At 52.8% G+C, this 13330-nt stretch overlaps 1 protein-coding gene across 14 annotated transcripts in view; it reads left to right on the top strand.

Moving 5' to 3' along the window:
* The window catches only part of TCF7 (transcription factor 7), a 35149-nt gene extending 22199 nt beyond the window's left edge, over window positions 1-12950 (top strand). For 2 of the 14 annotated variants that reach the window (XM_033181212.1, XM_033181218.1), the window contains 8 exons: window positions 1498-1603; window positions 2396-2483; window positions 4266-4358; window positions 5647-5766; window positions 6186-6348; window positions 6459-6566; window positions 7061-7109; window positions 9631-12950. In XM_033181212.1, the coding sequence (XP_033037103.1) occupies window positions 1498-1603; window positions 2396-2483; window positions 4266-4358; window positions 5647-5766; window positions 6186-6348; window positions 6459-6566; window positions 7061-7109; window positions 9631-9653 (750 nt within the window). In that variant the 3' untranslated portion in view covers window positions 9654-12950. The other 12 variants (XM_033181206.1, XM_033181215.1, XM_033181213.1 and 9 more) reach the window with 8 other exon arrangements.
* The last annotated feature ends 380 nt before the right edge of the window (window positions 12951-13330 follow it).

Below are 13330 nucleotides of genomic sequence, written 5' to 3'. Positions count from 1 at the left end.
GGTGTGAGAGCCTGTGCCCAGCTGGGAGCTTCATTCCTTGGCTACAGTGGGGCTCATACCCAGCCTTCCACCTAAGCTTGCCCTGGGCTTCCAGTAACCAAATGTCAAGGGACTGTGCCAGGCTCCCTCACCATGAGCCACCCTTCTCCAGGCCTGGTAATAAAGGGGCCATGAACCCTATTCACTACTAGGAGAGATGCCTGAAGTTCTTAAGGAGTCTGGTTCAATTCACCCAGTCAGAATTGCACCCACAGAGTGGGGAGGAAACCAGGCCACAGCCCCTTATTACTGACTTGCCCCAAAGACGTAAAGACGTCCCGTGTCCTCTGTGCCAGGGGTCAGTGATCACTCATCCATGCTCCCAGCCAACAGCGGCCCTGCAGATGGGCTTTTCAAAGTGGGAAGTCGAGCCTTGGTTGCAGAAGATGTCTCCGGGGCCCTGACCCATGCAGATGTACACTGAGAATACTGTAGAGCTGGGCCTTGGCCCTGGCCGTGACTCCCTGCAGCCAGGTCTCCCTGGGGAGCCCCTCCTTTCAGTCTGCTGACTGAGTCATCTCTTGATAGAGCAATGCAACTAGTGTTAAGAGTCTTGGCCAGGTGCAGTGGCTCACGCCTGTAATCCCAGCACTTTGGGAGACCGAGGCGGGTGGATCACTTGCGGTCAGGAGTTTGAGACCAGCCTGGCCAATGTGGCAAAACCCCATCTCTACTAAAAATACAAAAATTAGCTGGGCGTGGTGGTGGGTGCCTGTAATCCCAGCTATTCGGGAGGCTGAGGCAGGAGAATCGCTTAAACCCCCAGGAGGCGGAGGTTGCAGTGAGCCGAGATCGTGCCACTGTACTCCAGCCTGGGCCACAGAGCGAGACTCTGTCTCAAAAAAAAAAAAAAAAAAGAGAGAGAAAAAAGAAAAGAGTCCTGCGGTGCTGAGGAAGCAGGAAGTACGGGGGCTGGCCAAGGTTGGCCCTGGAGGAAGCCAGGCCCCATCTCCCCTGAGTTAGGGGATTGAAGAGGGCCCTTCCCTGTGTCAGAAAATCCTGTTAGGCCTGAGCGAAGACAAATGGTCAGACTCAGAATCCCCAGACTGGGGGCTAGAGGAGGAGGAAAAGAAAGCTCCAGGCTGTGCTGGGGTAGGCCTGGGTCCTCAGGCCATGCCCTGCTTTAGAGGCCTGGAGGCTGTAAGCAACCCCCAAACAAGCCAAACCTGAGATGAGGAGGCCAATAAGGGTTTTCTGGACAGAGGAGATGCACCTCCAGGAACTGAGTGCCCAGAAAGACCAAGAGGCTTTCTAGGGGGTGGGACTGCTTGGGCAAAGTCTTAGGGGCTAGTGGGCAGGGGCACTGGACACAGGGTGACTTGAGTGGTACCCCCTTCCCTGAGGCCTGTGGTTTTGGCCACCACTACTTTTGACAGCTGGGCTTTCTGCACACCCTCCCCCCAGTGCCTTCCCTCCCTCAGGACTCTCCACTCACCCCCTCTCCTTCTCATTTTTCAGCACAAGGCCAATCAGCCCCCCCATGGTGTCCCCCAACTCTCTCTCTACGAACATTTCAGCAGCCCACACCCCACCCCTGCACCTGCGGACATCAGCCAGAAGCAAGGTACAAGCCTGGGATGGGGAGGGGCCCAGTGAAACCAGAGCCTAAGGGCCAAGACCCCAGCTTCTGAGATCAGGTAGCTGGGTCCATTTTATAACTGGAGAACCTGGGGCTGTGCAAACTAAGGGCCCAAAGAAAATTCCAGAAAGATGGACTGGGGGTATGAGGGCACCAGAAGACTGGAAAAGGGGGTGCTAGATCAAACTGTGAAGGCTTCAGGTTGAGCTACAAGCCTAAATCTCATGGGTGACCTCGCTGCCAGTATGGCAGCATTGCTGAGAACTGTAAAACTGTAGCCTTTCCTTCCCTCAGTGAGAAAATGGAAAGTGGTGGTTGTGACGGCTGATTCACCTCAGCCTCAGACAAAGTCATTCTGAAATCCCTCATTGTCAGCTGTGGGAAACCTGCTGACTCAACCCTGGGGGGCAGGTGGAGCCTTGGCTCCCCAGGCTGGGCTCCCCTAGACCAGGGGCCTGCCTCCTGCCCAGAAAGCCAGGCTGGAGTCCCCCAACCAGAGATGCCCCAATGCCTCCATGCCTGAGTGACTTCAGCTCTGCCTCCTGGCCCCCTAACGTCTTAGGCAAGTCACCCCAGCCCTCTGCCCTGGGTTCCCTTGTCTGTCGAAGGGGCACTGTTATCACACTGGGATCCTCCTGAATAAACCAGTTTATGTCTGGTCCTCTAGCAAAGCTGGTGGGATCTTAAGGCCCCTGTAGGAGGCTCTAGGTTGCAGTAACTGCTGATGCAGCCTGCCGGGTCAGGCTAGCCCACTCACTCAGCCTCTCTCCTCTGCAGTTCACAGGCCTCTGCAGACCCCTGACCTCTCTGGCTTCTACTCCCTGACCTCAGGCAGCATGGGGCAGCTCCCCCACACTGTGAGCTGGTGAGTGGGGGTCCAATGGGAAAGGGGCACCGTGTGCTGATTGGACCAAGACCTGCCTGCCCTTCCATTTCCTCCTCCATCCCTCTTGGCTCGCCACCCTGCTGCCAGCTCTGTTTAGATGCCAGAGGCTGGCCAGCAACTCTGTCCTAACCTGGCTCCGAGCTAGGGGTCTTCATGTACCCCTGGCCTGCATTCCCCAGGTAGCCTGACATACTCCCTTGGGGAGGCAGGACAGCTGCTCCCTGGTCCCAGCCCTGTCTCCCTCAGTGTCCAAGAGGTCCCCTTGGATGGGAGAACTCTGGGCTGCTAAGGGACCTCCAGGGCCATATGCATATGTGAAGAAGAAAGGTGGGCCCGAGCAGGGCGGGGACAGCATGAGTGGCCACCAGAGAGGCTGCTGCTTCCCAGCTCACTGTCCTCAGTGCCTACTGCTTTTGGTCCTTTCCTTGGCTGGGCTGCTTGAGGGGCAGTGTCCCTCCCTGTGGTGCCTGCTTGAGCCCAAGCCTCTGACCAGCCTGCTTGGAGAGTCTTAAGGCTGGGCCAGGAAAAGGAAGCCTGGCCTCCTCAGCCAGTAGGCCTGACTATGGGCCAAAGGGCCTGTCCTCAGCTGGAGCTGGGCCTTGGCAGGCTACTTGGCCCTTTACTCATCAGCGATAGTGTGAGCTGTGCAGGTCTATAGCCTATTTCAGAGAGCTGGACTGTGGCAGTCACCCAACAGCAGGAAAACTTGACTTCCCAGGGAGATCGTGCAGGCCGGAGGCCCAACCTGCGGCCCACTTGCCCTTTACCCATGGGGGCAACACCCTCCTCTGTTCAGCGCCCTCCTCTGTTCCAGATTCTCCCTGGACAATCCATTCTGAATACAAATCAAGACTACTCCCATGAATACCCCTAGGATCAAGGTGTAGCAAGATGCTCAAGAGCCCAGCCTTACTGGACTAGACCAGAGTTCCGTGGATGCAAATCTTTAGGCCAGCCTTTCCAAAACATCCCCTAGGCCAGCAGTGCTAAAGACCAAGAGACTTGAGCTTAGAACAGATTTTACCTACCAAGGCTGTAAGGAGGCGACTTTAGGCAGCCCTGTGCCCTCGCTTCCACCCGGTAGCACTTGGCTGTGAGGAAAGAAGTGGGGGTATTTTCACCATCTTTCCACTGAGCACTACTGTGTGCCAGGCAGTGTTCTGGGCACCAGGGAAGTCGGCATTGCTGAAGCTGACTGATCCCTAGGTCCCTGCCCTCTCAGAACTCAGTCTACCTAGTGGGCAACCCAGGCAAAAAGCCAGACAGTTACAGGGCACTCTTGGTAGTGCTCTGGTTAGGGACTGTAGGAGCGCAGAGGGGTACCTCATCCAGCTTGGAATCTCAGGGATTTCAGGAGAAAGGGTCACTTAGCCACGGAAGACCTGAAGGATGACCAGGAGTTGAAGCAGGCAAAGTAGTGCAGAACAATCCAGTGTTAACAGTGGCTGCAATGGCCCCAGGACAGGTATCAGCCCTATACCGTCAAAGAAACAGAAGCAGGCTGGAGGGGCCCGGGGCCCAGGGGCCTGCTAAGCTGGGCCCCAGAAGAAGGATACCATTTCCATTCCTCAAGCACCCATACAAGTTTACAGAGGGAAACAGGTGCAGCACAAGCTGCCCTCTGGTGGCAGATGCTTGAAATTCCAGCAGAGGCCCATCTGTCTCACAGGATGGGTCAAGGCCTGCCTAGCAAGGTAGGGAAGTCCTTCCCTGTGTCTGGCCAGCAGCCAGACTGCTAACAGCTGTCTCTCCCAACCACAGGCCCAGCCCTCCTCTCTACCCCTTGTCCCCTTCCTGCGGATATAGACAGCACTTCCCTGCCCCCACTGCAGCCCCTGGCGCCCCCTACCCCAGGTGAGTCCCCTACACTACAGCCAGGCTCCTGCTTCCTGTTGCCCAGGCTTCAGTGCCCACACAAGGCCATGCCCGGGCCAGTGCTTGCCCTGTGTTAGTCGTTTGTCCATCTGTCCGTCTGTCATTTTGCAGCCCCCTGCTGTCCTGTGCCTGAGAATGAAGCTAGTGCAAGTGCCAAGAGGCCTCAGCCCAGGCCACACCATGCAGCAGAGCCCCAGAGGCCAGGACAGTACATGCATACATGGCTCACCCCTTGTGCAGATGTGTGTGCACTCACCTCTGTTCATCCCTACTTAGGAGGATTCTCCTGGGCATCCCCTGAGCTCTGCCCCAAGCTGAGACAGCACCTTTTACATAAGTCCCCAACCTCTGACCCTTAGGGGCTGCTGGCTCAGGGATAACACCTGTGTAAGCAGTAAGGGGCAGAATGGTCTCCACAGAACAGCAAGAAAGTGAAGTGGGAGGTGTGTGTACATGGATCCCTTCACTTAGGTCGCTCCCTCAGTGACAGACTCAGTGCCAGATATGCAATGGCAGGGGATTCCACAGACATTTCTAGCCCACTGGAGCTCACAGCCCAGTATAGCAAGTGTAGATATGGCACTAGCAGCTTAATGGGCCAGCTGAGTGATGGGGAAGCCCCAAGGAGACCACCAGGCCTGATGGGTCAGGGAGAGCTTCATGGAAAGAGTAATACATCTTTTGCGAGAGGAAGACAAGGGAACAGCCATTATTGGGGCTGACTGGGAGTGGAGAGGGACAGGAAGCAGAGGGGAAGAGAAGGGGCTAGAAACAGCAGTAGGATGCTCATGCAAGGCTGTGTAGGCCCTTGGGAGCAGCCTGGGTTCTATTCTGTGGATGCTGGGGGAATTTCAGCAGGAGCAGGTCAGGAACATTCAGGTGTTTTTAATGGTCACTCTGGCTACTGGGTGGAGAGAGGCCTGGAAGGGTCAAGCAGGAGAGGGATGAGGCCTCACAGGGCAGCCACAGGCTCCTGAGGCTGGGTTGGTGGGGGAAGGACGTGAGAAGGGGACAGATTCAAAAGCTACTTGGGACCTATGTAGTAACCACCTGAATGGCAATCTATGTAGATTTTTGCAGTGTGTCTGTGTAGTGTGCTGGGAGCAGGTATTTGTATTTATCTCTGTGTACTTATGTCTAGGCCAGTAGGGGTGGAGTATCTGTTCACCTGTGTCCTCCAGTCATGTACTATGCAGGGGCCTCTGTGTATGTCCAAAGGTCTGGCCCATAATTCTTGGCTCAGTGTTAACTTTCTTCCTGCCTCCAGGTTCACCCACCCGTCCTTGATGCTAGGTTCTAGTGTACCTGGTCACCCAGCAGCCATCCCCCACCCGGCCATTGTGCCCCCCTCAGGGAAGCAGGAGCTTCAGTCCTTCGACCGCAACCTGTGAGTGAAAAGACAATGATGGCAGGGGGTGTGCCAGTCAGGATACACATGCCTCCCCATCAGGCCTGAGGACTGCCACCAGCTCCCTGGCCAAGCTGTTTTGTGCCTCTGGCTACATGCTTTTGATCCTCAGAAGTAGGAGGGGGTGGGTGGGATGGGGAACAAGGATTTTTCTGAGCCAACAGAGGAGGGGCTCAGAAGTCCTTAACACATGCTTTTCCCACTTGGCTGTACTATCCCTATAAGGAACAGTTAACTTAGCTGTCTGCTCACCCATTTGGGGGCAGCTAGAAAAGATCCCACTTAGAAAACTCTGGTATCATACGCTTGTGCACACACTAGGCCCACACTAGAGGAGGAGGCTGCCATTAGGTGGGTACTCAGGGGGCTCCTCAGCCATCTGGATTTGTGCTCCTCAGGAAGACACAAGCAGAGTCCAAAGCAGAGAAGGAGGCCAAGAAGCCAACCATCAAGAAGCCCCTCAATGCCTTCATGCTGTATATGAAGGAGATGAGAGCCAAAGTCATCGCAGAGTGCACACTTAAGGAGAGTGCTGCCATCAACCAGATCCTGGGCCGCAGGGTAAGACCATGGGCAGGTGGGCTGGCAGGGATGCTCCCCGACCCTCTTCAGCCTGGTGCAGCCTGCTGACTCCCTGATGCACCCCACCTGTCCCCCCTTCCCTGTTGCAGTGGCATGCGCTGTCGCGAGAAGAGCAGGCCAAGTACTATGAGCTGGCCCGCAAGGAGAGGCAGCTGCACATGCAGCTATACCCAGGCTGGTCAGCGCGGGACAACTACGTGAGTGGCCAGTGACACACAGCAGGGGTGGGCAGGGGACCCTTCCAGATACCATGCCCCAGGCCACAATCTCAGCAAGGAATGCAGAACTACTGTCCTGAAGGCACTGATGAGGAAGGGCACGGAGGGTCTAAGGCTTCCCATGGCTGCCTCAGAAGAGGACAAGCCCACATCCTATTATCCACTCCAGGATATGCTCACACATGGGCTGTTACCCAACATTTGATTGGGCCACATGGGCAGAAGGGGAGAAAAGGGTCTGGAAGTCACCTCACCTCCCTCCATTCAAATTGGAGACCAGAATGGGGTAAGGGAAGAGCTTCTAAATGCACTCCATAGCAGCCTAGCAAGAATAGCAATCAAGAAACACCAGCATCCCCAAGGTAGGAGGGGCCTGTATGCCCAGAATCCCAGAGGTACCAATGCTACGCAGCAGGCTGTGGGTATCCCAGTGTCTGCCTCCCAGATCTGAGCATCTCTCCTTTTCCCTGCAGGGGAAGAAGAAGAGGCGGTCGAGGGAAAAGCACCAAGAATCCACGACAGGTGAGACCTTCCCTCAGCAGTAGTGGAGGCTCCTCTCCATGTCCCCATTTTAAGAGCAGCCCTCCTCTGACCCAAAGGGAGGAGCACGGTACCCAGCCAGGAGCCTTCAGGGCCTGGGGCCTATGAAAATAAGACCTGCATCTCACAAGTCAAATTCCCATGCAAGAAACAGCTATATTATACTAAGTCCCAGGGAAACTCAGCGGAACTGGCTTCTGCTGGGTAGAATTGGGTAGACGGTGTGTTCCTCTGCCTTGTACCCATGACCTTTGCTAGCTCCACTCACCAGAGAAACTAGCAAGGAACTGACTATGGTTTGATGCTTAGCCCAAACAATGTCCTGGCTAGTTCTACTGAGATTGGGAGAGGCTGAGCTAGGCCCCATGACTAGGCCCAGTAGTCACACAGCCTACTGGCTGGAGCCTGGCAATTTTATCACCCCCACTTCAACATTTTTCATGGCAGTGCAAAGTGCTCTATATAGAGAAGCCCACACCCTGTTGCAAGCCTCCTTCCTGTGGGTGAATTCCTGCCCCTCTGGTAACTTAGACTCTACATCCCTGACCTTCTCAGCTGTGCTGTCCCCATACAGGGAAGCTGGAGGCTAGGACTGGGACAGAGCAGGGCAGAGTTCCTAGCCCTTTTTCCAAGGTAAAGAATGGGCCCTTCCTTCCATCTGCAAGTGTGTAGAACAGGCATAAGGTATAGCCTTCAGCCTTATCCCTTGAAGGAATGTAGGTCAAGAATGAAGAAAAACTGGATAAAATGGGTAGGGGGTTAGGGAGGAGGTGGGTGGCCCTAGGGCAGAAGAGGCCTGATCTCCATGGTCTTCCTTGGGATCCTCTGCAGCCTCCATGCTGCAAGGGCCCCATAAGCCACAGAGATAAGCCAGACTGACAGGACTCCCTCCCTCCCATTCTTCCCACTGCCTCTACTGCGTAGCTGAGTGCCTACCTTTCCTGATATCTTGGCTCTGGGCTCTTGGGCTCCCACTGGGGCTGGCTGTGCCATGGAGAGGCCCACTCTGCCTGTGGGGGCTGTAGGGTGTCTATAACTGGCTAACACTGATGTCACTCTTCTTTCTGGGCCCTGCTCTGCCCTGCTGCCTGCTCGCCCTCTGCCCTGCTCTGCCCCTCTGGCATGGCTGTGAGCAGACCCTGGCTCGCCTAAGAAATGCCGTGCTCGCTTTGGCCTCAACCAGCAGACGGATTGGTGTGGTCCGTGCAGGTGGGTTTGTCCCCACCATCGTTCTCCCTTTGCTTTAAGCTGCTTCCCTGACTCTGCACAATTTCCACTGGGCCTGCAGCCCACTCCTTTGGCCCCTCAGCCCACTAGCATACTTAGCAGACTGGGGAGCCCAGGCCTCCTGAGAATAGTAGTAAATACTGAACACAGTGTGTGGAGAAGAACGCTTGGGTTTAAGTGCAGGACGGAGTGGAAAGAAAGAATGTTCCAGAAAGGAAGGATAGACTCAAGAAGGTAGCTCTGATACCAGTGGGCCTAGCAGGTCCTCAGCAAACAGATAGCTCAAACACCACTAAGGGGGCCTGGAGCCCATTCTCCCAGGCCTCAAAGTCATGGCCCATCGGCTCCCTCACTTCCTCTTCAAGATGGGATCCCTGCCTGTACCACCCTGAGCCCTTAATCTGAAAAAACAAGGTGATGACACAGAACCATCTGGTTGCCAGGCAACCATGTGACTTGCTATCTTGTACCTACTGAGACCAAAGGGCTGAAGAGGCTGGGGAGAGAAGCCAGGGTACCCTGGGCTTTCTGAGGGAAAGGGCCCATGTGTTTCACCATACAACAGAGAAATACTTGTGGTTGTGACAAAGTTTACCCAACAAGTGGTTAAAGTTTCCTCAGTCAGTTTCAGGCCAGGCCTGGCAGGGCTAATACGGAGGGTACTCCAGGCAGTAAGGCCAGTGGCTCTAAGGAACACTTATCCAGCCCCTCAGTGTATGCACCACACTCCCTGTCCAAGGGTAAGGAGGAGTGGAGTTTGGAGTGTGTCTGTGTACCCACATGTATATGCACAGTGGGAAACAGCCCTGTCTTCAGAGGAAGTTCTATTCCATTCATTCCATCAGAGACAAACTGGCCCAGAGAACTCAAGGATGGTAATGGACAAGAAGAGTCACTGTCCATGTCTTCTTCTCTAGCCCAACCTGAGGACTGGGATGGCTGGGCAAGGAAGCCATAGGCATTGCGGCCCCTTGCCTTGGTGCAGATCTGAGTCCCACAGACACACCTGGAGAAGCTCAAAGGCCGGGACTGGGAGATGACTCCCTTGGAAGACAGGTGACAGCCCACAGGCCTAGTGACAGAAGGCCCCTGTGCCACCTTGTGGCTGTTCTGGGAACTGCACCTGTCCTAGGTCTGGGCCAGGCCAAGCAGAGTGGTAGTCTGAGGACACTGACTTACCACCCAAGTCACGGAAAGAGAGGACAAGAAATCAGCCAGCCCTGTGCAGCACTTTTTGGTTGTGGTGTATGACTATGAATTCACCCTCTGTTTACAGATAATTCTCTTCACTATTCCTAGGAGGAAAAAGAAATGCATTCGGTACTTACCCGGAGAAGGCCGCTGCCCCAGCCCCGTTCCTTCCGATGACAGTGCTCTAGGCTGCCCCGGGTCCCCAGCTCCCCAGGACTCACCCTCTTACCATCTGCTGCCCCGCTTCCCCACAGAACTGCTTGCTAGCCCCGCGGAGCCGGCACCTACATCCCCAGGTCTCTCCACTGCTCTCAGCCTCCCAACCCCAGGGCCCCCACAGGCCCCCCGCAGCACCCTGCAGAGTACACAGGTACAGCAACAGGAATCTCAGAGACAGGCGGCCTAGCAGGCACAGGACATCTGGCCGCCTCCAGGAGCCTACCCCCTGAGAGAAAGCAACAGAGACCCAGATCGCATGAAAACTGGCCAGGGGTCCTGTTAACTCCATCTCAGGGTCCAGACCCTGAAGATTTCAGGGGCTGCAAAATTTCTACCTGAACCTGAGGCCATCGATTCAAAGTGCTCCAAGTGGTGGGAATCAGATCTGTGTTGATGTGTCATCTAATTAAGGGAATCCCTTGTACCTATGGCTGCCTGCATCTATTCTTTGTACCATCTGTCTTGCCAGCCAGAAGCCTCTGCCTCTCTAGCTTTTCTGCTCTAGGTTAGAGATGGGCTGAACTGAGCCTAGCTACCTTCTCTATCCATCTCCCCCATCCCCCCCACTGCCACACCCTCCCCATTCATGGACCAAGAATGACCCGGTTTGTCAAACAACTTGTGAGCATGGTCACAGCCACAAAGCTCAAGATGACAACTCTTTTAAGGAAATGGAGAAGCTCTGTTTATAAAACAAAACCAGCTGCTACTCATAAGTTGGACCAGAGGAAGCCTCTTACCATATTCTCAGGAGCTTGCGAGAAGCAGGGAGGGGAATGGAATAGGTTAAGTTTAGGCCTATCAACTTAAGCAACAGAAATAACCTGACACTACTTTATCAGGCAAGTTGGGGAGCGGGGGTGTATCTAGCTCTAGTTCAAATTATTTGGAAGTGTTTCCTGAGAAACTCACCGGCCTAAGAGGCTCTGATACCAAGGCCCCAGGCTTGTCATTAGCAGCGCAGTCAACAGTTCAAAGAAGTCACGGCCCAAATCCAGTGTGCACCCCTCCCCACTCACAGAGCCTTCTTCACAGTTCCATTTCCAGTTTATGGCAGTCCAGCCAGCTCCTGGGCAGCTGTGAGATGGCAAACCCAAAACCTCACGACAGCCAGAGCCTGTTTTCCAGCATTCAGTCCAGACCAGCTCCAGTTTCCCCATGGGGCTGCGGGACAGAGGACCATTACAACTAGATCAAGGAGCCCAGAAAACCTCCAGTAGTGGAAACAGGTTTTCACCATAGCCTACTTTAACCCATTTTGGAGCCAAGTTTCAACCCTGAGCCTTGAAAAACAAGTCTTTTTTTAATTTAATTTTTGTTTTTTGCCTCCTTCTCATCGTACGTAGTCTGAATCCAAAGAAAAAGGGCTGCCTGGCCGGGTGCGGTGGCTCACGCCTGTAATCCCAGCACTTTGGCAGGCCGAGACAGGTGGATCACCTGAGGTCGGTAGTTTGAGACCAACCTGGCCAACATGGTGAAACCCTGTACCTACTAAAAATACAAAAATTAGCCGGATGTGGTGTGCGAGTGTAATCCCAGCTACTCAAGAGGCTGAGGTGGGAGAATTGCTTGAATCCGGGAGGTGGAGGTTACAGTGAGCCAAGATGGCGCTACTGCACTCCAGCCTGGGTAATAGGGAGAGTGTGTCTCAAAAAACAAAACAAAGAGGGCTGTCCATGTACTCACACACCCCTCAAGAAAAGCCTTTAGTTCCTGTTTTAGCCACTGGTTTCTCAGAATCCAAAGATCACATATTCTAGTGTAACACTGCAAGAAGTCTTGAGAAAAAGATTATTGTAGTGTTCAAAATATTTTTGCATTGTTCATACATCATCATAGAAAAACTTTTTTAAACATGAGAATAAAGATACTTTTTACTGGGTTTGTTTTTCAAAGCCTGACCCTGAGGAATAAGTTGTTTCAGTAACAGAGTGCGGTATTATTTCCTTTTCTTCTCCACAGTCAGGAAACTTGGAGTTTGTTCCCTATGGTACATACGTTCCCAAACCTCCAGCCTGCAGAAACCAGGGATTACACTTGTCATCTCCCCTAAAGGGGTGTGGGCCCTGCCTGCCTCACCCCTGAGAGCTAGGCCTATACTCCCATTCAAGCTTTGCTCTCTTAGCCCCCAATCCCCTCAGTGCTGCAGACCCCACAATGATGCAGGCCCGCCTGCTCCCCAGTACTCATATAAAATCTATCAGTTGGTAACTGCTGTCCATAAACGCTGAAAAGAGAATCCAACCTGAAATAGGTACACATGACCACTAGGCTGCATTTTCCTCTGAGGGCAGAGAGAAAAAACATCCCACAAGTGCATATCCTATTTCAAGGAAAACAAGAGCAAACAGGAGTCTTTTATAACCTATTAGCACCACAAAATCCTAAAGAAGGATTTTTTAATATCACCCTCTAAGACACAAAGTATTTTTCATATTTTCACACAAGGCTTTCAGTTTGATAAATCTATAACCCACTTTTTAAAAAGTCATACACACTGTTGGTGGACACGAGAGCCACCATATCCACTTTATTTTTACATTATTTGTATACATTTAGGGGGTACAAGTACAGCTGTGTTACATGGATATATTGTGTAGCAGTGAGGTCTGGGCTTTTAGTGTGCCCCTCACCCAAATAGTGTACTGTGCATGTAAGTAGTGTATGTTGTATACTCAACAGGATTTCATACCTCATCCCCTTTCATCTCCCACCTTTTGAAGTCTCCAGTGTCTATTATTCCATTCCGTATCCGTATACCATGTGTACTCACTGTGTAGCTCCCTACAACTCACTTTTTACATGACAGTTTCCACCAAGCACACTACTGTCTTCCAGAGACCCATCATGAATGTAAAAGGTGTCATGAAGGCACCTCAGTGGGTCAGTCAACAAGTAGATGATGAATGTCAGGCATGAAGTATTTCACATGGGACAGCCAGTGGGCCACCATCATGCATTGTCATTGTCATTCCACTGAGTTCTATTTTTTGGATTTTGTATTTAAAGATATTTATAAAGAAAGTCATCTTTCAGAGCAGTGTCTATTTAAAGTAGGCCACTGGAAGTTGTAACCCCAGACTTGCTGCTTTTGCTTCTTTCTGAGAGAGTGCTAGAGGACACTAGCCATTCTCTGGACATCTGTCCCATTTTAAATAATTCTGGCTACTGGCCTAGTTGTTTTTTTTTTTTTTTTTTAAAAAAAAAAAAAAAAAACCTACATTCTAACCAGGGCTTATGCAAATGCAAGACCAGGTTGCTGCATGTGATTTGGTGTCTCACTTAGAGTACACAGGGTACATGAACAATGCAGTCTTTGTGTATTGGCGGGGAAGCCTTTGGCAACTCTGTTTAAATCAGATCAGCTTTTTTTTTTTCAGTCTGACTTCATAAACTCAGATCCTCCCAAATCACCCTGGTGCATTCCTGTGAGGCCAGAGGATGACTTGAGATTGCAACCTCAAGTTCAACTTCTAATACCACACCAGTCCCCCTTCACTGCCAGCTGAGAACCAACCTGTTTCCTGAGACACTGTAAGACAAGATACCTTAGCCTCCCTTGAACA

This window comes from Trachypithecus francoisi, unplaced genomic scaffold, assembly GCF_009764315.1.
Source record: "Trachypithecus francoisi isolate TF-2019V2 unplaced genomic scaffold, Tfra_2.0 Lachesis_group2, whole genome shotgun sequence".
NCBI classification, from domain to species: Eukaryota; Metazoa; Chordata; class Mammalia; order Primates; family Cercopithecidae; genus Trachypithecus; species Trachypithecus francoisi.
Note: the sequence above shows the minus strand (reverse complement) of the source record. Positions and strands in the feature narration are given on the sequence as shown.